This window comes from Siphateles boraxobius, unplaced genomic scaffold, assembly GCF_051911475.1.
Source record: "Siphateles boraxobius isolate OS27281-9 unplaced genomic scaffold, OSU_SipBor_1 8, whole genome shotgun sequence".
Lineage (NCBI taxonomy): Eukaryota > Metazoa > Chordata > Actinopteri > Cypriniformes > Leuciscidae > Siphateles > Siphateles boraxobius.
Window position 1 is genome coordinate 5,965,433 of NW_027509208.1, and position 25,245 is coordinate 5,990,677.

Sequence of the window (25,245 nt, forward strand, 5' to 3'; positions counted from 1 at the left end):
ACCAACATTTCGAGCGCTGTTGAACGGACTATTAAACAACTTTGTTTTGCAGGCGCTCAACATATGTCTCTGATTGGCCATTGTATCCACGCGCTCAACACATATATCTGTGATTGGCTGATCGTGTTTGACGCGCTTCACTGAGCGCTTGAGCGTTTGAGAGCAGGCGTCTATCAGCGGATCCCCAATATATCCGCTGATAGACGCCTGCTTTCAAACGCTCCCATGTTCTGTAATGGTAAGCACACGGACAGGCCTATTTACAACACATAGATATTATAAATGAATAAATAAGTGTATTATGTATATGTTAGAACAAGTGTTTGAAGCATTGATCACTGGTGCCAATCACAGACATTTATTTTGAGCACGTGAACACAATGGCGAATCAGAGGTGTTTAATGGCTCGTTTCCACTGAGCGGTACGGTACGGTACAGTTCGGTACGGTACGCAATTATTTGCGTTTCCACTGTCAAAAGTTGTGAATGGTACCAAAAAGCCGAACCGTACCGTACCACTTTTTGGGTACCCTTCCGTTGGGGTACCTAGCACAGTGGTACGGTACTAAAGGGTGGAGCTAGACTCACTGCAAAACGCTGATTGGTTGACAGAGATCGTCACTTGCGCGAGGGGAATGGCAACATAAGAAGCGCCATTTTTTAATATACAGTTGGAATATAATACTACGGTTATTCTTTCACGAAATGTAGTTTTAAGAGTTTTTGAGGCGAGAATGTAGTTGTTTAAAGCTCAAATCTGCGGTTTATTTATAATGATTTATGATAATTTGATCCATTCTAGGCGATCACCGGGCGCTCGGCGCTCATGTTCCCCACCTGGAACAGCCTTTCCTCGGCTAGTCGTTCTGACGTTTGCCGCTGACTCTGTAGCAGCTAGTGGTAATTCGTCTTGTGTATATCTAACGGGTGATCTTTGGTCTCGTGAATCGATAATTCGTTCCCTGGCCAATCGTTTTGGCTGCGGGCTAAGTGAAGTTTCATATATTTAGGCTATAACTTTTCCGTTGTAAAGTTAACGTTAGACTAGCGCTGAATTTGTATATTTGACTGAATTGTTTGCTTTATTTCTTATTGTATAGCTTCTTGTAACGTTACCTTTTACTTATACTTTTATAATGGCTATTATTGATAGAACTGAAATTTAACAAAAAGAAATAGGGTTGAGTTTTGTCATTTTTTATTACAAGATTATCACTGTAATGTTGTTTATTGCAACATTTGTACAAATGCACATATTGCCTGGAATATGTTTAATATTTTTTTAAATTTAAACGAAAAGATGCAGGGTTGTGTTTTATATTTCGTTTTGTTATAAATAGGCTAACGTTAAACATGTATATAATCAGGTCTATACATTGCCTGAACCACGTGTGCCTATAATGTTTAAAATTTATTTAAATGAAAACGAAAAGAGGCAGAGTGGTGTTTTATAACATATTTCGTTTTATTGTTGCCTAAAATGTACATGCAGAGCGAGCTGAGTGACGCTTTCAAGAACGCGCTGTTCCATGTGGTGAATTACCGGACTCGCGTCCTCGGGAGTCCCTCTGCTGAGAACTTTACATACTTGGTATTGAGAAATGCCTAATGCCGGCGCTTGTCTTCTTGTGACAAACATGACGAGAAGCAAGGACAAGATCTGCTGTATGCCATCCACTGGTGTTTACTTTGTCGCTTTCTTCTTCGCGCGAAAATCACGTTGATCGCTTCTTTCCGGCAAACACCACGCCTATCAAGTAGGGTACTGTTGGTGGTGGAAACGCTAGCTGGATCATGGTTTACTGACCCGACCCGAATCGAACCGTACTGTACCGTACCGTACTGCTCAGTGGAAACGAGCCATAAGAATCCGTTCAACAGCGCTCAAAATGCTAGAGGGAAATGCTGGCATCATCACATTTTTAAGATCTCAGTACCGAGTTGGTACCTAAGTCGGTACTTTTGACAACAGGAATTTTGTTATATATTGTCACTTTAGCCTGCTCCAATAAAACAATTAAATTACTATTATTTATTTTTTCTCCTTTAAATTTTAAACCAAAAATAAAACAAGCAGTGAAAACTTTTTCAAGCAGCAAACAATTTTTATGTTTCATGAGCCAGAATCTTAAAGGTAAAATTGTTTTTTAATGATATAACAAAAAGAAGAGAAAGAATGAACAAGAAAATAATAGGAAAGAGGAACAGAAGAATAAGGCCAGTCTAGCACTGTAACCTGAGTTAACCTCATCCCAGTGGGCTGGGAAAGCAGGTCTAGGGTGGTGAAGGAGGTTAAAAGAGCATGGGATCCTTTAGGGTGGGCCAGGGGCAGCAGGAGGACAAAAGGAACCCCGAATCTTTGCTTTTACTGTGTCTGACCTTTCCGGGGCCCCTGAACGCAGTGTAATGAGGAGCAATAAAAGAAAGGATGGAGAATGGGGCAAGGGTATGGTGTACTATAAGACTGGTGTGCTATAAACAAAACCGCATTATTTCTTACTTAAACATTTATGATTGTCCTATTGAATCCGTTCATTAAAATCCCCTTTCTTCAATGCTCATAAGCTAAACAGCAGATTTCTAAATCACAATATCTCAGTAAATAACTATTTTACCAGATTGTGAATAATAGTTTCATTAGAGTGTCATTCTCCTGAGGTTCAGCTCTCATAATGGGGCCACACATGACTGACAACATTAATGAAGCCAGCAGAGATACTGAAGAACTGAGGCGGGAACTCCACAGAGGAACATGTGATTCAGTACCCAGAAGCCCATCTGCAGGCAGACACTCTCTCCAGCAGAGGGCAGACAAATCCCACAGGCTGCTACAGTCAGCTTTCTGATCTGGTCTGATAACAATCACTCTTTTTATTAATTAATTAATTCATTATTATTTTTGTGGCCAATAACCAATATGGTGGCAAATATTGAAAATCTATACAAACAAAAAAATTCCTTTACACTACGTGAATTCATCTAAAAAAAATAAATAAATAAAAATCAGGCATCAAAAATGTTTTAGCATATTTAAAAAACTTGGTATAGAAAAGGAGTATAGGGGAAATATATATATATATATATAAAAAAAGTGCTAAATAATAATAATTATTATTATATTCAATATGCATTGAATATAACTATTATTCAATATTATTAAATAGTACAAAATATCAAGTCAACGTCAATAACCAGAACTACACACAAACAATGCAAAATATGGTCTACACATGGTCTCTAATATTTTGTTAAATAGGCCTACCTTTTTATCAGCGTCATCACCCTCGATGTCCTCATCCTCATGTTGCGAGTTTGAGGAGCTTGAGAAGGTGGGTCCCTGTGAATAGTACTGTGAGCTGCGGAAACCATCTTTCCTCAGTTTATCACATTCTGTGGGAACAGAGCAGAAACATCAGGACCAGCCCGAAAGGAAGATTTTAGGAACTTTCAAACATGAATTGAAGTATAGAAGCAGATTTAGCTCCCTCTAAAATTCGTCTTCATGGAAATGACGAATGATGCAAATTGTCTGATCCAACTAAGAAGAAGATAATTCAATGCAAGTTTATGATTAACACCTTTACAAAAATATTCTGGATGAGAGAGAACTAGAGATTAGAAACGAGTAGTAGACTGAGATCTGTTCTGCTGTGTGTGTGTGTGTGTGTGTGTGTGTGTGTGTGTGTGTGTGTGTGTGTGTGTGTGTGTGTGTGTGTGTGTGTGTGTGTGTGACAGACTGCATCAGGCATCTAAGCTAAATGTTGCAGATGGCAGCTCCATCCCCTTGGCACACATCCCACAATCCCTTTAGTCATTCAGTCAAGTGAATCCAGCAGTCTCTCTGGTGACAAAAAAAAATGCTCATCTGCTTTCATTATTTCCTGATGTTTGTTTTATGACACTTCACTGCAGCTGTGCGATGCACTCCATTAAATAGCTGAAGTGTGCACTTTCTGTGCCACTGACGGCAACAAACCGAATTAAAAAAATATTGACTTTTTTTCCCCGCAAAGTTTTCACAAACCACTCCCTCATCCACCAATGGTCAGAGAAAAAAATCTCATAAATTCTTTGTCGGGCTGGCCAAGATGCTGGCCGAGAGCCATAGTGTTTACACTTTTAGAGAAATCAGAGTGGCTTACTTAATGGCTGTCTTTGCATATTAAACTGAAATAGTAAAAATATTCAACATAAAATTGCACTCCTCAGCTTTAAAAATGCCAAGAGATGGGCAAAAAGAATCAAACAACATATTTGCACAAGAGCAATGCACATAGGAGACAAATCAAGAGTCTAAAATGACTGAAACAGCCAGATTGTTAAAATGTCTTCCTCTAATTCTCCGAAACCACTATTTATTTGGTTTGCTAATCCTTTACGGTTTCCTTCAACACTTATTCGTCAGCTAAGCCTTTAAATAGAGACAAGCAGGTTTACAAAAGCTTTTTAGCCTGTCATTAAACATTCAAGACACCTGTGAACTTCCTCTGATCTACATGTGCCTAGTGTTGTTTGTCTTGGCAGAATAAGACAGTTTTTTCCTAACCAAAGAGAGACTGCCACCAAAGAAAAGACATAACAAGTGAGTGGGAAGTATAAACAGCATTGGGAAAAGTGTTTGATGGTGCAGCTCTACCTGTCCTCTAGTCTTCCTCTGCCATTGAGGCTTGAGGTCTCCAATAGAGTAATATGACCTACACACCTGTGCCTGTATAATTAATCAGGCTTCACATCAGCCACCTGCACTGTTAGATCAGTCTTGAGAATCTGCTAATTGAACCTTGATCTGTGCCGCTCTGAGCTGTACTGTTACAGGCTGTTTCACAGGTGTACAGTGTGCACTTTAGAACAACGAGTGACATCATGGGCACGTTCACCTGCTGCCCGGTGTGTTTGTTCCCATAGCAATACTGATCTCGTGAGAACTGCAGCAGGTTTGAGGCAGATTCTGGTGTGTGCGGCTCATACCTCTGAGAGCTGTTTTCAAGTTAACTTTGGCCTGGCGGTGCAGGTCTTCCACGCAGGCCGGTCTGGAGCCCGGCAAAAAGACGTTCTCCTGCTGGTGCCATGGAGCTGTGTAGTGCACAGTCCACTTTTTCTCTTCATCCAAATTAGATACAGCTAAAAAAGAAAGACACTTTTATTAATATGAATAATAAACATTTCATGATCGAAATGTAGCTGTTTACAGAGGTGGACAAAGTACACAACTTCCTTACTTGAGTGAAAGTACAGATACTACAGGTCAAATATTACTCCGTTACAAGTTAAAGTTGTAAATACTGATTTTTACTTAAGTAAAAGTACAGACGTACTTTTTTTTTAAAAGTACTTAAGTATCAAAAGTAAAAAGTAAATGTCAATGCATTGTTTTATTATTCTTGTATGTAATACTTTACCTAATGTGATATACAGTGATATACAGTACCCTATGCGTCTGAATCTATGCCTGCCTACCTACCCTCATATCAATATCACATTTATTTCTAGAACACAGTTCCAGTGGTGGGATTGAATGTGAGATTGGATTAGTGCACTCAATAACGTCCACAATGGTTTCAGACACACAAATGGCTGTTCTCTCAAATAGTGCCCTATTTAAAGTTTTTTGGCTTTTAGTATGAATACGTTAGCCTTACTGTTATCTATAAGCTAGTGTGCTCCAAAATAATGACAAAATTTGCATTTAGAAGACCAAACCCAACGTCAAAAACGAAAATTAGGTTGATATTAGAATCCAAAGTCAGATTGATGTTAATCTCCAACGTTGGACAGACGTTGTATTGTGGTTGAAAAAGAAAATTGGGTTTAGTCGGTGTCCAACATCAGTCGGTGTCCAACATCAGTCGGTGTCCAACATCAGTCGGTGGACACCAAAATCCAACGTCTGTCTGACGGGTTCTGACGTCAAACCGACTTTCATTTCCAACCAAAATGCAACCTCTGCAACCAAAATTATCCCCTGACTGACGTTACTACCTTCTACTCAAGGACCTTGACAGAAATGTAGTGGAGTGAAAAGTACGATATTTTACTTTCAAATGTATTGAAGTTAAAGTAAAAAGTTTCCAGAAAAAAAAAATTACTCCCAGATACTCAAAAAGTGTACAGTACTCAAGTAAATGTAGTTTGTTACTGTCCACCTCTGGCTGTTTATTCTAGCAAAACTCATTGAACTCAACACAAAGAACATGCACGTTTTGCCAAATGCAAGTGATAGCCGCCAAATGTGTCCATTTGTGGACTCACCGTGAGTCAAAACAGAGCCAAAAGGACTATTTTTGTTTTAAACTCTTCTACACTTTTAACTGAGTCAGTGAACCCAAAAAACTGGAACCAAAGAGTGACCCAAAGTGAACAGGAAGGCCAGTAAACTACCTAGCAGAGGTGCAAAATGAGCCTTGGGGAATGTTGAAGGAAAGACCCCTGGAGCTGGAACCCCCAGCTGTCCCGACAGCAAACAAACAAGAACAACAGGCTGGTCATTATAACGTGAGAGGAAGGGAAAGTAGAGGAGCAGAGGTGGGGGTTCTCTCACAGGTGCGAGGAGCTCTGTCCACAGGTGGCGCTGGGCCATTACGCCGTGATGGCCCGTCATGTGAGAACTGCTAGACTGACAAGCTGAGCCCACGGGAGGCCTTTGTCTTCATTCATGAGGCATCAGGACTTTCAATATAGAAGTGATTTCTTACTCCCTCTTCAGAACTAACACATGATGATGTGTGACTGCAAATGAATCTATCAAGGGCTTCTGTGCACAGCTTCAGGTATCTCTCAGGCCAAATGCCATTGTGAGAATTTCAATTTGAATTTAAAATAAATAAATAAATAGAGATTAATATTGAGCAATACACTACCATGAAAAAAGTTTGGGGTCAGTAAAAATTCTTAATGTTTTTTAAAAGTCCCTTATGCACAACAAAGCTTCATTTATTCGATAAAAAAAAAAAATTTGTATTAAGAAATCTCTCTCTCTCTCTCTCTATATATATATATATATATATATATAAGAGACAGTGATGATGCCAACATACACTTGTTTGGATCTAAAGTACAATGTGAAAACAATATGGGCAGGGGGAAGGTGGTGGAATCGAACTTAGGGCAATCAAACCAAGTGTGAAAACATGTTCTTTTATTCCTTCGTCAGGTTTATCTCCGTTTATTAACCACAACACTGGGTCTTTGAACTTATTGTTCAAATCAATGCTGGGCTTCAAAGGGACGCTTTCTCCTCAAAGGCATCATCTGTGAATGTGCAGACATCAGGCGGGACAAAGCAGTCAAACACATGGGATGATACAGAGGGCATTAAGTACTGTAGAAAAACACGTTACAAATACAGCCGTTTGTAAACTGAGCGACGCTGATCATCAAGTGCTGAATCTCTCTGTTCAGGACATAAATGGACTGCGAAAACATGACAAAAAGCCACCAAACATTGAGCTTCCAAAGTGCAGAGGCATTTAGCTTGTCCCTAGAAAGAGTCCACAGTCAGAAATATTGATGCATTGAGTTTTAATTTAATTTGTGCTTTTGCCTAGGGTTAGTACCTAAATGTTATGTAATCATGACTTCATTGGTATGGTAACAACTAATCAGGTCAATAATCTACCAACGAGCCAACACTGTCACATAACCAGACCAACACAGAATCTGTGCAAACAGAATTCCACAGAACTGGAAGGTAGTGTGCGTAGTGTAGTGACCCTAAATAAAATTGCTCTTGCTCTAAAAGTGTTCTTGAACAAATCACTGCAAAAAAGGTCCTCAAGCAAATTTGTTTATTCTATCAAGAGGACCATTTGCAGGGTGACAAAACCAGATGCACAAACAGCATTAAACAACCTTACTACTCTCAGTAGGAGAGATAAAAGTGAGCAAGCCCTTTGAAGTGCCAGTAAATATCAGATGATTCTAGAATGGGCAATACACACACATACACTCGTACTCAGATAGCCCGGTCCCCAACCCATTAAACCTGTCTGTGTGCTCTTGGGGAGTGAGGAGAGTGCTAGCAGGAACAAAAACCTGCATTGTGCCCAACATCAATCTCCACATCAGCCTGAGCTCAGCACTCAGAATCAGCCTATTGAAATCTCCCATAATCCCTCTGGTCCTGCTCATACCCGCACAAAACACACACACTTTTTTTCAGTTACCACCACGTGTAGCACTGATATAAAATGAGCTCATCCACCAAATTTCAGCTCAAAAGATAAATTATCATAATTAAAAATTAATCACAATGTAATTTAATTTATTATTATTTTATCAATATGATATTATAATTTGTTAATTGTGCTCTGTACTCCTGAGATATCAAACAAAAAATATTTATTAAAATTATTGGATTATGTTTTTTTAAGGCTTGCCTTTTAATTGAGCTAATAAGGCATTTTATGTCAATGAACTAAAGGTTACATAGTAGATCAACCAGTTTCTGGTTCAAGCCCAAATTGTATACAACCATTATTCAAAAGAGCTGATAATAAATTCTGATTAACAGTGTTAAGAAATAAAAATATATTATATTTGCAATATTCTTAAAATATTGTTAATATTGTAAGTTATAAGTAGTAATATTACTTTCTTAATTTGTAATATTACATACTATTTTTATACTATAAATTCTATACAATTTTATCTAAAAATAAATAAAAAATAAATATCCAATTAAATATTTTGAGATCTGTAACAAATTACATTTTATTAAATTACATCAATTAACAATGTTATTAAAATATTAGTGTTACTAAAGATGAACATTAAATTTAACTATAAAAAAACTATTATTGTCTGATAACTGATATAGTACTGATATAATGTACATGTCTAACATAAATATTTGAAAATAGTGTAGGTATAAAAAAAGATGCACACAACCACTATTGTTCATACATGGTCATTGATCATTCTCTGGTCATCATGTGCAGGATCAAGGTGTTTACGTTTGTTTTAGGTTTTCTATTAAGTGTACAGGAAATGACTCATCAGTCCATGTTGAAATACAGATTTACAGCTCTATCTGAACTCTGAACTTACACACCTGACAATCAAAGACCTGGCACATTCAATGAAATCCCTTCAAAATAGAAGAAACCACAAGCTGAGAGATTAACAAAACACATAGATATTTAAACAAGTTCAGAAAACTAACTAGAAACCTGTCTGATCTCAATCAGCACTGAAAAAATATGGCCAAAGAGTTCTTACCCTTCCGTTTGAAGTATTTAATGATTGACTTGAGAGAAGTCCCGATGAACACCATTATTCCAGAGTGTGTGAGGCAGGTGGACCCTGTGTAGAATTGTGACGACCTCCCAGTACACGGGAGCGCTGGACAACTAGTGTGTGTCGACAAGCCGGTGTTCTTTTGCCAACAAGTCAGTATGTGCCTCTCCCCATTTGATCAACGCTTATCGCCTCAACAATGAGCCCCTCCTACTCATACACACACACACACACACCCTCAACCCAACCCTGGGAAACACCTCCTCCCTTACACACACACACACTCCCTGGGGCTTGGAGGGAGGGGTGTAGTATATGCCCCTCTGTTCATCTGTGCTTCGGTTTCCAAGGAGCTCTCCTATATGATCAGTTCATCCGAAGCATCCGCACTGCTTCTGCTCTAATACAAGCTCATAGGAAACAAAATCACAATTGCTTAAATGAGTTAAGCTTTTGCTCAGATTTTTCTCCTGAGAAAAAGACCCCTCCAGAGCCTGCAATAAAAAGTCAATGATTTCAATATAAAGAAATCTATGGGATGAGGATTTTGTAATGCTTTTGCGGGAGGGACCTCTTATGCTCACCAAGTCTAGATTAATTTGATAAAAAAATAAAACAGTAATAATGTGAAATATGATTACAATTTAAAACATTCTTTTTTTTCCGTCATTTATTCCTGTGATAGCAAAGCTGAATTTTCAGCATCATTACTCCAGTCTTCAGTGTCACATGATCCTTCAGAAATTCTAATATGCTGATTTGGTAATCAAGAAAGTTATTATTATTATGAAGTTGAAAATCTATATTTTTAGAAACAGAACTTTAGTATAATAATATTTTTTGCAAAAAATGTAATTATAAGTCTTTATTGTCATTTTTGATCAATTTGATTTATCATCGCTGAATAAATCAAATAGCTGATCATTTCTCTTAAGAAATTTTAGCAGAATCATCTGATATTCTAAGAATAAATAAGAACTTAGTTAAGTCTCTTTGTGAAAGAAGAACCTCCGAGCAATAAAACTCTCACTTCGGACCCTGGTACTTGCTTTCATCTGTTGTAACCAGGCATGTGTGTTCATTCTTTCGTCATTCACATATGTGCGCATCCGTCTCGGTCTTCTCTGGAGGACAGAAGGAACGGGTCTCCCACTGATAAGCCGGCTTGCCGTGTTAGCACACAGCCACTGAATCTAGACCACTGGAATATAGATCACACAGACAATCTGCCTCATTGTCTACATGCGCACACACACCATGACCCTGTTTCTTTTCATTATGAGGGGGTGCAGAGGGATCTGAATGGAAGGGGGATGAAGGGTGGGTGAATTTGGACCTGAATGGAGTTGCAAATGATTACTGAACTAGAGGAGGTAATGCACTGAACACCCCTCCCCCTCTAAAATATCCCAATCACACCCACAACAAGCCAAACTCACACTAAGCCATTTCTTATCTTTACTTGCTTATATTTGCTGGTTAACATGCTTTTTTCAATGTGTAACAAGTGAATCTAAAAGAGGAAACAAGTGTGTGCTGCTCTCTTTTACTCACTGCCAAATTCACACAGTAAGGCTTTTCTCTGCATACAGCCCATATCCGGCCTCTTCCTCTCGATCCTATTCTATCTACACGTGCATTTGTGTGTATTCCAGACTCGCTGTGTCCATGCTGTCTGGCGCGTGTACAGTATCAGGATTATGTAGCTCACGCCGGCTGCAGTAATTAACACGACATTGTTCTGGTCTCACACCACAGACGGCTCAACATCTCGGCCTGTCACTGCAGGATTACAGTCATTTCAGACTGTCTATCTGTGTGTGTGTGTGTGTGTGTGTGTGTGTGTGTGTGTGTGTGTGTGTGTGTGTTTATGTATCCGACTATGCGCACAGTGTGACATACCTCATGGCTAGTCACTTTAAAAGAAATGGCAAATGTATGATAATTGCACAAAAGTTTGTTTCCCGCATTCAGATGTGAGGCATGTTCGCTAAGTGTCAGAAATCTATTCATGAGATTCTCGGATGAAGCTGAACTGCCAATCAGAGTGCTTGAATCTATTACACTTTTCACACTTGGTCTGGGCTCTCTGCATCTGATAGACCCACATTACGTGTGTGTATTTGTAATGGAGCAGTTGTCATATCCCTCCCTCTTCACACGCACAAACACGTATGCTTTCTCAAACCATTTCCTGCAATTGTGAAAGGTGAAAATCATCATCACAGGAGAAAACTCAAAATGGACCATCATACAGAAAGGTCAAAAAGTGTGAGAGCAAATGAAAATCTTTTATTTATTTATTTTAATCTTGACATAAACAAAAAGTTTTAATGTTTTGAAAAATTTAAAACTAAAATACTGATATAAAATAAATTAGCATTCAGGATTCAGCACTATTTTGGGCTACTAATCAAATATGCTAATTTGTGACATCTATATTAATTTTTCAATTCAACTCTGTATAATAATAATAATAATAATAAAAAAATCTTATTTAAAATTTGGCATTAATCAAAAGTTTTAAGATTTTGATACATTTAAAACAAAAAAAATAAGAAGCATTCAGGATTCAGTACTATTTTAGGCCACTAATCAAATATGCGACTTGATTAATGACATTCATATTAACGTCAATTCAACTTTTATTTTCAATCTACGACTTTAGAATATAATTATATATTTTTTGGCAAATGGCCCTTTCACATAAAGAGTGAAATGGAGTCTCAGGCTGAAGGAAATGCAAATGTATGTTTTAAAAAACACTTGCTTATTGGTATGGTTGAATTAGATTATTGAAGGTCAGCAGCAAAGACATTGGTTTATAAAGTAAGATTAAATAAATAAAGTATAATGGTGTTATTTAACATATTCAATTATTGCAGGTTTGCATAATATCCTAATTTTGCATTTTGATTTTATTTATTTTGAGGAATACTTAATCTATTCTTGTGCAAGTGAGATGAATAAAGATTTTTCATATTTAGTCTAGAACTACAATAACGTCATGTTCAACGCCATTGCCAATTTCTCCAAACTTGGAGACAGGAGAGGTGAAAGTCAAAAAACAGGAAAAAAAAAGTAAGTTGCATTACTTGTTTGAAAAAGTAACTTTATTATTTTTGATATTTTGTTGTAAATTTAAATGCAATTAGGGCTGCAACAACTAATCGATAAAATCGATTATAATCGATTATGAAAATCGTTGTCAACGAATGTCATTATCGATTAGTTGGTCTGCTTACGTCACGGGGAGCGTTTACTGGTACGCACACACACGCAAGGTCTCTCTCCCTCAGGCGCTCTGCCGAGCGCGCGCGCTACACGGTTTGGAGCAGTCTCTTCTGTCTCGCATGCGCGCTCTTGCTTGCGCGCTCTAGATTTCGGGAGTTTGAACTAATTCGCGGGCATCAGGGAGCCGCAATCAATATGCGGGAGACTCCCGGGACTTCCGGGATCTTGGGATGTCTGTATTTTGTCTCGAGCATCAGGTTGCGCAATCAGTTCGCTCGCAACGTAAGTGATGGATTAAAATAGCGCTACCGCAGAAATAGGTTAAATTAAAACGGTCTTTACAAAGCGAAGCACTAAATATAAAGGCAGTTAATAACAGCAGCAGTAAAATATTGTTTTTTAGTCACTGTACTCAGTGGTTTTCAGCGAATGCTTGTGTAATGCATAATTTCTCCTGTCCTTTACTCAAGCCTGTTAGCTTGCTGGGTAACGTTACCTCCATTCCGTTCTCTTTTTATAGCATTTGTCTACTAAGTTTTAATTGTTTTTCAAACGCGATCTACTGCGGCTCTACGTTCACACAATTGTTTTCAGTCTTTCTATATTTATTTAATCAATTTATCCTTATATTATTCTTTTATATATTATATATAATATATATTATATTCTTTATCCTTATATTCCTTATATATAATTAATTTTAAATAAAAATTAAATGAATTATATATTTTAGATGTTTTTGGTTTGTTTTTAGTTCAGATATTCACATCTGAACAACATGTCTGTGTAAATTTGTTTTAACAAAAATTGTGTTAAAACATAATATGTTGGATATCATTTTTTTAACAATAATCATGTTTGTCAACTTGCCATCAGCAATTATCATTAAAAACAATGCAAATATTGATATTAGTAAAACTCAATGTGTGGCTTTTGCACTTTTTAAAGTACACTTTTACACATAAATACCCTGATTTACGGTTTTATTTAGTTATAATAAAAAAAATCTAATTTAATTTCTATCCGATTAATCGATTAATCGAAAAAAATAATCGTCCGATTAATCGATTATCAAAATAATCGTTAGTTGCAGCCCTAAAAGCAATGCATTACTTTTGCTAGTTTCTAGAGAAAAAAATCAGATTACATAACTTGCGTTACTTGTAATGCGTAACACTGTTCATCTCTTATCTTGCCCTTCTCTCCTTTTCTCTGTCCTCTCAAAAACTTCTATCCTCCCCCATTTCTCATTCACTCTCCTGCCATTACTTTTGGTGCTTATTAACGTAATCCCTATTGATTTTTCCTCTTCTTTCCCCTTAAACCCTGTCCTGTGGGCTTGCTGGTCTGATCTTAAAAGCATTTGTCTGATTTATCTTAGAAAAAGAGAAACAGAGAGTGTGTGGCAGGTACGAGGAGACCTCATGCCAGCACTGAACCTGTTCAGAGTGTTTGTTCAGTTTACTGAGGTCAGCTCTCACATTCTGAACACAAACACAGCTGTCACTGATACTCTGCTACAACTAATACAAATATTCTGCATTTTCAATCTGCAGTTAGGTAGTTTGGAGCAAAGAGGGAAAGTTGGGGTCTTATGTTTTTTTGCAGGCTATGAAACCTTATTTGATCCACAAATAAGTGTCATGGCATGAAAACAGAATTAATTAATGCAGCATCAGGATTTCAGAGAAGTTAGAGATTAAGCATAAGAGCAAATGCACATAAATCCATATATAATTGCAGGTTAGCTAGAAAGATTGTTTTCTTCCCTTCAAGGTCAGTCTTAATGATACAGGGCCACTTTCCCACTACACCTCTGACACAAAATCAAACAACTCTCAAGAGACTAACAGTTATACACATTCATTTCTCTCATTTCTAACTTTTGTCTACCTTGTTTTAATGACTGACCTGCAACTTCAGCAATCACTGGGCCGCTATAGAAAGAAAGCAAGAGAAAGAGCTAGAGAAACTACACACTGTGAGATACACATGCTCAGATCACGACACTGACGACCATATTTACTAGCAGTCTGTACATCTCTTCTCTAAAATAATTGTAATGTTCATTAAAGGGATTCTCATCCAAAAAAAGATTCTGTTAAGCTCGATGTAAGCACGTCGTGAGCGTGCAAGAAGTGACGGTTGTTTGTGCAGCGGTGTAAATACTCAAATGTGGATTATTTTTCGAAACTTCTTTGTTTGTGTCTGTAAGTAAATACTGAGAGAATAATTTATTATTATTTTTGGGTGGAGCACCCCTTTAATGCCTTTTTTCTATTTTATTACTATTTTTGTATTTTTTAGTTCATTATATTACTCTCTCTCTCTCTCTCTCTCTCTCTCTCTCTCTCTCTCTCTCTCTCTCTCTCTCTCTCTCTCTATATATATATATATATATATATATATATACTATTTATTTTAATAATAAATAATATAATAAATGTAAATGAAAATGTAATTTAAATTTGAAATAAGTAAAAATATATATTAATTGTTATTATTACCATTCCTGGTACTTTCTCTGTATTTAAATTGTCTTGTTTTATTTATAGCATACTGCATTATTTAAGGTTAACAATTAAATCATTTACTATTAGTATTAATACTTTGGCAAAAAAATATGTAAAATAATAAAAATAGTTTGAATTTAAATATAGGGAGAGCATGACTATGAAGACACAAAAAAATATAATAATAATAAAAATAAATAAAATTCAGTAATCGCAGTGGAGGCCTGAAGCTGATGAGGTCATCAACATGAGTCAAGAGGAATCTTTTGTTAATGCAAAACATGCGCACACACTCCCTGTAAATCTGCTTTTGCTTCAGACCCCAAACACTTTGTATCTACCCATAACAAATCACTCAATCACTCACTATGAGACACAGTAGCAGTAAAACACTTATCAACTGTCTACCGCCACACATGAGACAAAGAAATCTGCATAAAAACAAACATAGCCTACTTGGTTCTGAAAGAAGGGCAATAAAAGGCTGCAGGGTTGGAAAGCGTTTGAAATCAGGCCTGTGCTTATTAGCATTTAGTTTGATTTGCAGATAAGGCTTGTTAACAGAGGAATGGCCTGCTAGGACGACAGAAACATCCAGACAGAGCGCTCCACCGATCCCGCGTGAAGTTTCCTCAAGCCAGTTGTGTTCATGCAGGAGTAGCGATGTATTGTGTCGTGTCCTGAAAAGGAGACTCGAGCCATGTCTGGCCGTAGCGTGTCTGCAAGAGAGTATGTGTGTGTATAAAAGGTCAAGCATTGTGTTGAATAATAGGCTTGGGCCTCTCAGTGAAGGCATTCCCCGCTATTGTACCGTCAACGAGAACAAACTTATTAATATGAACGTCTAATGGTTAAAGCTAGACTGAATAAAGCACACATAACGTACAAGCTAACTGAGGGAGGAGAACCTTCAATAGACAACAAACGCCATCCGAACTGATGAGATGAATAAAGTTCTGACAAAAAAGAAGGGAGAAAAACCAGAGATGCACAAAGAAAAGAAAAATCATTCCCTTTGAAGCGGAGTCGTTCAGAAAGCCACACCTTGGTGAGAACAGAGAAAAGCTGAGCATGAAAGAGAGATGCAGTAAAACAAAATTCAAAGGGGGGAAGATCAGAAAGGAGGGGAAAGCATTAGCTGTTGCGAGTGATGAGTCGGCTTCTTTCTGAATTTAAAATCACAGAAAATGTGTTCAGATCACTAGTTAGTGTGGGGAAACTCCTGAGAAACTCCTATAGGATGTAGGTAAAAGTGCAATTTTCTCCTCCCAGCTTCACAAGAGTCTCTGTGAGGAAAGACCTTATATGTATGTTCATATAAAATTATCAAAAGTTTTTAAAAAGTGTAAGAAGAATAATGTATAATCATTAACCAGATGTAATAAATATATAATTACATTTTACTACCAGAAAACAACTTGCTTACAGTTGTATCTGCATATAATATTAAACTGGGATAGAGGAAATTATTTTATCAGGAGAAAATAAAAGGATTCCAATGATTACTAATAATAACCAAATGTAGTCCTACTATTGTGTGAATTTTTTATTGATTTATTTTTGCTTTAACTAATGTCAAATCAGCTTCCTGCACCCCAGGAACAGTTATATTTGGCCTCCATTTCCGTTTTCTTGTCTAAAAGAGAATAACCACCCTAGCTGGCTATAAATAAGACCAACAACAGTCTGTTTTCTAAACACAAACAGGCGTGCAATGGCCAGCAAGTTGCCTTTTTTACAGGACACCAGGCGGGTAGCTGTTAATGTGTCCCCCTCACACAAAGTCTTTTCAGCGAGTTTCTCTCTGAGCGGAGGAGTTAGGTCCGTTAGAGACATTTGTTTGGACACTAAGGCTGTTTTGTTCAGACATGGTGAGAGCCGTAATTCTGTCTGTTTTGTGGGGAGATTTAAGGGCTGACTGAAATTTATTTGTGCCTTTCTGTTTCAATACTATTAAAAGGGAATAACCCATTTAACATGACATACTTGTAAATAACATGATAAAGGTTTGGGTCAGTAAGATGTTTGAAATACTTTTGAAAGAAGTTTATTATGCTCAAACAAGGCTGCATATTTGGTCAAGTAATTACAGTAAAAACTAATAAAATATTATGAAATATTATTCAAATTTAAAATAAATGTTTTCTATTTACTGAGATGCAAAGCTGAATTTTCAGCATCATTACTCCAGTCTTCAGTGTTACACGATCCTTCACAAATCATTCTAATTTACTGATTTGGTGCTCAAGAAACATTTCTTATTATTACACGTTAAAAACTGTTGTGCCGCTTAATATTTTTTCAAGATTCTTTGATGATTATATTTGAAAATGATACATTTTTCAGTTTTCTTTGATTAATAGAAAGTTAAAAAAACAGCATTTTTTTTTAAAACAGAAATCTTTTCGTAACGTTTTCAATGTATTTACTCCCACTTTTGATCAATTCAATGCATCCTTGTTGAATAAAAGTATCAATTTCTTTAAAACAAAAAAAGAAAATCTGACTGACCTCAAACCTTTGAGTAGTAGTGTATATGTTTTGTGGTTCCTGGAGCTCAACTGATAGAGCATAGGTTTGACTCCCTGGGACCACACATACTAATAAAAATGCATTCTTGGAATGCATGTTTTAAAACATCTGTCAAATGCATAAACATGTTTAGCATTTGTGGACCCCATGTACAGCAGCTGTCTGAGGGGAGCCATTACTGAAGACAAGCTTCAGTTTGAGCACTAGTCTCATGGCACCTCATCAGCTGAAGATGTTCCATTGCGATGACCTGCCAAAGTACACGAAGCTCTCTGTTTCCCTAATGCACTGAACAGAGAATTAGATGAGGCAGAATGCATGGAAACAAGTGAACCTCACACACACTGGGGCGTCACAGGACATATCAGACATGCACACACACCTCTGTCTAACTAAGTCTTCTGCAATATGGATTTGAGAGACAGGTCAAATAATTGGAAAGCAGACTTTGTCTCAAGCCTTTTGTGCATTAAATGCAATAGGTGGAGATGCTGGATGTAAAAGGTCATGGGGATAGTATGTGAATTTGATGCTTCAGAGACTGTGTGCTTGTCTCATCACATTATCAACCTCTAATGCAGCTCATTGAATTCATCAGGGTGGACAAGACGTTGTGTGTTCTGTCTAATCCTGATTAAATTAAAGATTGAGACAAAGACCGTCCTGCAAATGCACATGTGATATTTGCTTTGATATGTGGGACAAATTCAATAACATATTAAAGATCAAGAGTATTCTTTGAAATAAAAGTGATGTTGATGTTAAAGAAATATAAGATTAGGGATGCACCGAAACTAAAATCCTGGGCCAAAACCGAAAATTCAGGATGCACTTGGCAAAAAAAACGAAACCGAAAATAATATATTAAAACACTCAAATAGTTAAAACTAAGTTGAAGTTTTGTTCATGCATCAACAGAATACAGCACAGACTAAAATAACTTAGATTCAAGAAACCATATCAGCTGAACACCGTTAAAATATGCCATCGGAGAAGCGGCAATTACATATCAGCTTCAGACGAAAATTTTTATGATCAATTGTGAAAACAGTTGTGATGCTTAATATTTTTTTGGAATATATTATACATTTTTCAGTTTTCTTTGATTAATAGAAAACTCAAAAGAACAGCATTTATTTGAAATATAAATCTTTTGTAAGAATATACATGTCTACTATCACTTTTTAACCATTTAATGCATCCTTGCTGAATAAAAGTATTAATTTAATTTATAAAAACCTTACTGACCCCAACCTTTTGAATGGTAGTGTATATTTAGGGCACCTTAAGTATTCACTTTCAGGTTTATCAGTATAGCTGCAGCATATTAATGGGTCATCAGGGGTTGGTAAGGTTCATTAATGTACTAGAGAAGGTGAATTTAACCTACTCAAAAAAATAAGCTGTTGAACCAACTTAATTAAATTAAGGAAAACTTTTGCACAACATTGAATTACATTTTTCCACCAAAATCTAATTTGTTTGAAATGATTTGTTGTAATCTTGCTGTATGAACTTAAATTCATTTAGTCAAGACTACTAAAATAATTGTGTCATTCCTACTAGATAAAGTTTTGACAAGTTAACTAGATTTAATTTTTGTCTTGCCTAAAATCAACAAGATTATAATTTTAGCTAATTGGACTCTACAGTTAGTTCCAATGATAGTACCTACTAACGTTCAATTTAATTAGAACAAATTTTAATATAATAATATTAGATATGACTTATGCAGGTCTGTGAGTAACGTTTAATGCATTTGTAGTGTATAATGAGTGCACACAGCCTAAACACATGTAGTCGCCACTCTTCTGCATAATGGTAACCACAAAATTCAAAAACATTACAGAAAGTCCTCTAAGTTTCTAACATAACTGAACATTAAATACTAACATTAACTAACAACATATTTCCATTTACTGAAAAACACATAAAATAACACTTTAATCCCTAAATTTACCCTCCTAATGCAGTCCCTTGCAAAGCATGCTGGGAACTACAGATCCACTGCCCAGTTAGTTGTCAACAAAAAATATTCATGTAGTTTTCACACAAATTAATTAAGTAAACTTCAGTTTTAAATATATTAAGTTGACTGAACACAATTAAATTAAGTTGTGACAAAATATTACACAATCGTGTTATTTTTGCTTATTTTAATTAATTAAATTTAACAAAGGGGTAAAAAATGCTCCGCAATAGCCAAAGCTCACCAAACTGACTCCAAGGTGGGACAAAATAAACAGCGTCAAAAGCAATGAGCTGCAGGATGGCTAGGCCTCATTAGGAGACAATAAGCAGCATGGAGCTAGATTTCATGATGAGGGGGGATCTCTGGGGATGAGGGTAAATATGTGTGATTCCAATGTACTGGAGCAAAATGACCCATATTTGCCACTATAGACAGGAAGTCGATGAAATGGTGCATGATTAAGTCACAGTCTACATCCGGAGTTCAAACTTCATCAGATTCTGGACAAATCCCGGGATTTGATGAACAACAAAATAAATTTGCCAGGAGTAACAGGGCTCTTATAGGACACTTCAAACTGATAAAACTTTACAAAAACGAACAAGCAGGGAGAATATTAGGAATATAACAGCCGATTTCCACTGAGACTTCAGCCTCAGGAAAGAAGATGGAGTCGCTGTTGCTGTGGAAACAGGACGTGATGATGCCAGGATGCACCAACGGGACACCAATCTATTCCTTTTGTCATTAACATGAGAGATCATGGATTCTGGGAATAAATATGCTGCATTACTAACACACAGACAGACAGACACACATTCACAGACATAGGTAGACACACATATCTAGAGGAAAATTGGGAGAGATAACAATTACGGATCAGTCCATAGAGACTCTTAATGGAAGCATGAGCATGGGGATGTGCAAATTAACAAGCTTTTAATAAGTAAGACACACGTGACAGCTGCCATGATAGTGCTGCAGATTTTCACTGCACATTAAAACACATAGTGCTTAGTTATCCATTGTTACAATTTAGGCTAATTTACCGACAAGGCTAATCATTTGGCCTGTCCGACTCTCTATCATTTAGCCATCTTGAAGTAGGGATGCAACGATACCGCTTTTTCAAAACCGATTCGATCCGATCCCAAAATTCTGAGTATCGGCCGATACCGATACCAATCCGATACCAGCGCAGTTTTTTTTTTTAAATCAAGTAGAATTTCAATAACTGTGTGTTGAACTGATAATCACTCTTTTGTGAGTTAAACACCATCTACTTAATACAGACAACTTCATTATAAAGAAAAACAACAAATCCAAAAAATATATGATCATAATATATGACAAAAATGCTATTATAAACTAGATTAGTGGATAGTTCAGCAGTAAAATCTAGTCTAGAAATATCACGAGTGCACAATAATTGTATAAAATCTGAACATTTAGTGAAAAAAAAAACATTTAGTGGGGAACAAGTAAGAGACAATAAGTGTAACACTAAATCTTGTAAAACGTTACACATTGCTCTTTATACGTATTGTTGTAAAATACATTCATGAAAAACAAGATAACAAAAATCAAAAAGATAATTTTTTATAGTAGCCTAGGCTATGTAATTTGAGACATGTTTTAAATGTATAGCACAGCTGTTTAATGAGGCAGCAACATATGATAGATAGGACAGAACAAGAAAGGCTATTAATAATCCTTCATTGCGCAAAAGGCTCCAGTACAGTGCGGCACAAAGCGCTTATGCGCATCCCGAGCGCAGAATGATGCGCTTGAAGCAACACGGAGTCACAGCGCGCAGCACGTCGAGTCCGCATTGAAAAGTTCAAAGCACAAAGGAAATACATATTGATGCGTAGTGTATTATACAGTATCTATCTCTATGCAATAGTTTATTGAGCCTTTTCTTTTAACAGTTTTAAACATCAGTTACTGTGCGCGTGAAGAACAATGATAGTGCTCTGACTCCAGTGTTGTGATCTAACAGACACACGGTAGAAAGTAACATGATTTAGTTACAGCAATAAAGTTCAGCAATATAAAGTTGTTTTATGCGAAACCATAGACCTTTATCTACAGATCAAGTATAATAATATTAACATTGAATCATCTTGGAGAGAGTTTCATCATGTTGACTGTCGTACCCGAACGTGACGCGCTGTTTGATGCTGAATGGAGAATGACTGACAGCCGCAGCAGAGGGAAAAAGTTTATGTGATCTTGAATTTAATTACTTAAATATTAATTTATATCTCACATTATACTACATAATGGCTTCAGAACACTTATAAGATAGTGCACGAAAACATTATGGTGCTTTATAATGTTTTTGTGCCTTTTGTGGGGCAAATATTTGTGCCTTTTGTGGGTTAACTATAACACAGAATAGTAGACGCACAATATCGGATTTGGATCGGCCTCATCTGACCGATACCCGATCCGGCAAAAATGGCAGTATCGGAGCCGATACCGATGCTGAGTATCGGATCGGTGCATCCCTATCTTGAAGCAGAGAAAATATTCAAATAGGCATCTGGATTTGGAAAGACTAATTTGTTAAGTGGCAAATAGACCCTCAAGTGCAAGCTCAAGGGTGAGGGGCTGTGTAAAGGGGGTTTGTATATCCAGTAATCCTATCCCACAAACCTGTCCTCTCTGAAATATGCAGGGAAAGATGAAAGAAGGGGCTCGAAAAATCACTCAAATCTTCCCCTCCTCCTCCTCTCCTGTGGCCTATCAATATGATGAAGCACCAGAGATGTTAAAAGAGAGTTCATTTCATATAGATCCTAAGACCACTTTTATAACCTGCCTCTCCCTCTGAGGACTCCCAAAGGAGTCTGGGTAATTCACTGATAAAATATTGAACTTTAAAACGCTTCTGGGATTACCTTCGAGAGGGCCCACATATTTTTCTTTAACAACAAAAGCAATTCTCTGTATCCAAATAGGTGTACATCTTTGCAACACCGAATGCAAATAGCAGTATGTATTTATTTTATTTGTTAGTTAGTAGGTTGATCTAATTATAATAACTTCTTCACTGAATTCAGTACATAGTTGAAGCATTAAAAGTACTAAAAATAAAACAAATAAAAACTACAAATTTTAATTAAAGCTACATAAAATATATATCTAAACAGAAACTAATAAAAAAGTAATAAAATTACTGTATCTTAATTTAAAGATAATTCAAAATATAAATAAACTGTATAAGTATATAAATAAACAGTACTTAAAGACTGAATAATACATGTTGGACAATGTTAATGACAATATAAATAATAAAGTTAATGTTATGTTTAAAATGTTTGCAAAAACCCTTTCCAATGGCAGGTGTCAAGAGGACTGTGAAACACTGTATAATCAGCGCCATCTAGTGGTTACAATAGGTTTGAACAAAACTTTAAGTTAACTTTCACTCTCCTCTAAATGACTGTAAGTGAAGTTTCCAGCGCAGTCACTCTGTGTTCATTTCATCTTCGGTATATAAGAACAATACTTGTGAATTTGTGCAGACCAAGCAGCATTAAGGGAGCAACATTTAATAGAGCTCAAGTAGCGTCCCATCTTCTGTTCACATCTTTGACACTCTCACTGCCTAAACCCTTCGTCAAGGGTTTAGGCATATGGGTCTAATCATAAAGGGTCTAATCTACATCAAGATGTTAGGTCTGGGAACTCTCCATTGGCATGCCTCATTTCGAGGGGGCGGTTAAACGGTTGTCTTTCAGCGCTACAACCAACCAGAGCAACGAAGAAGGTGACCTAGTCAGAGCAAAGCCTTTCTTTGTTCTTACTTCAAATCCTCCAGTCGCGGCCAAAGCCGAATCGAAAGACCGCTGTTCGCCAGCAGCCGCAGCCATTCTTTGTTTTCAAGTTCAAAAACCGGTCAGGCCAATAAGATCGTGTATAGAGTCGCGGGCGGGCTTAACATGATGACGACAGAGTTATTCACTGTTGTAACTCTGTCGTCATCATGTTAAGCCCGCCCGCGACTCTATACACGATCTGATTGGCCTGACCGGCTTTTGTTTTTTCCAGCTCGAAAGTCAACGGAGAGTTGGTAGACTACACTTGCTGCAAAATCATTTTTGCTGACGCTAGGATGCGTCTAGATTTCTAGGCTACTCTGAGGAGTCACGGAGTTCTGACTCTGGCCGGTGATAGAATGGTGGAAATCTCTCCTCCCTATTCTCCATCCTTACAGGACCACAACTCTCTCATCAGTTCAGAGCCAAACGATTAGAGGCTGATATGAACCGAGTCATTTAGACTTGCATTCAAAAATCCCACCGTGTAGTAATTTTCTGTATGCAATTCTCTATATGTAATTCCACAGTAAGATCAAAGGTCTTTGCATGGTTGGACTAAAGCTTGGACTAAAACACTAAGTTTATAGACCATGTCATGTTGCTCTGTGACATATTCAAAACATTTTTCACAGTTGACAGCAACTGATGTATATATCAGATGAGAGCTGTGTCCCCATTCTGAGGCTGCATCCTGCGAAGGCTGATTGCATCACAGCGGCGCGACGAAGGCTTTCCCAATTCGAAGGATCCTTTGAATGCGGCCTACCGTTACTGTTGCCAAGTCTGTGGTTTTACTGTGGAATTGGGGTACTTTTAAGTTGTTGCCGCGGGTAAACTTATTTTCCGCGGGTTGATTTCCACCCCTGTAAGTACGATTTTGCTGCTCCAAAAACCCCAAAACATTTATAATTTTCACAAATCCTGTGGAGAATGCCGATTCCTGTGGAGAAAGCCGATTGGCTTTTTATGCTACTTTTGTTGCACAGACCTGGCAACCCTGTCTACCGTCCTTCTTTTCCAAGGCCGCGAAGGAAAGAACGAGGAACCAGCACCAGCCAAGAGTAAACGAGACCGAGAGGACGATCTGATCGAGATATTTAGGGAGGACATGTTTCAGAGAGACAGAGGAGAGGAGATCACAGGAGAAGCAGGGAGAGAATGGACAGATTAGTAGAGAAATAAACTGGTTATGTGAATTAAAATTTGTGAATGAAACAAAAAAATCATTTCTTTGCATTTTTTTATTTTTGTAACTGCAAGTTATAACTTGTAAATGTAATAAATAAATTATTCTGTAGTAAATTAATTTGTAAATGAAACAAAATAAAGGGTTCTATAGGCTACATTTTTATTTACAGTACTTTTTACAAGTGTTTACAAGATAAGTTACGTTTAGATAAGAAAAACAAAATACAAATTTAAATTAACAGTATACATAAAACAGATATGAAGACAACATTTTTCTGTAGACTTTTATTGAGCCGAGTAAGGAGATTCTGGTGCTGCTGGAGCGGGCGCAACAATTAAGCCTCTGCCGGCGGGACATCATCTGAGATGAGTGCATATTTCCACTGTCTACAGACAGGTTTGCAGGGCTGACTCAGGAAAAAGGGAAGAATAAATGATATTATCTCACATAGGCCTACTCAAAAATCAAACCATAAACTATTTTAACATGCAAAACTGTCCTATGAGCTAAACTCAGCAGGTCCGAACATTGCCTATCCCTGAACTAGAAGACATATTTTTTGGTGTTTCTATTATATACTGTTCATTTTTTTTTAATATCTAATATCAAAATCTAATATCCATGTAAAAAGTCAGTTTTTCAGAAAAAGTACAATATTTGCCTCTGAGATGAAGTGGAGTTGAATAACAATCTAAAGTACTTGAAATTTATACTTAAATACAGAGTAAATGTATTTTGTTA

The 25,245-nt window shown here is 37.0% G+C and overlaps 1 protein-coding gene across 13 annotated transcripts in view; it reads right to left on the minus strand.

Moving 5' to 3' along the window:
* nhsl1b (NHS-like 1b) overlaps positions 1 to 25,245 on the minus strand; it is a 120,602-nt gene that overhangs the window by 13,861 nt on the left and 81,496 nt on the right. For 10 of the 13 annotated variants that reach the window (XM_077219890.1, XM_077219886.1, XM_077219891.1 and 7 more), the window contains exons 2-3: positions 4,969 to 5,121; positions 3,263 to 3,390 (exon numbers count right to left, since the gene is read on the minus strand). In XM_077219890.1, coding sequence (XP_077076005.1) covers positions 3,263 to 3,390; positions 4,969 to 5,121 — 281 coding nt within the window. Of the gene's footprint in view, positions 1 to 3,262; positions 3,391 to 4,968; positions 5,122 to 6,378; positions 6,635 to 9,216; positions 9,421 to 25,245 lie in introns of those variants that run through there. The other 3 variants (XM_077219895.1, XM_077219893.1, XM_077219888.1) reach the window with 2 other exon arrangements.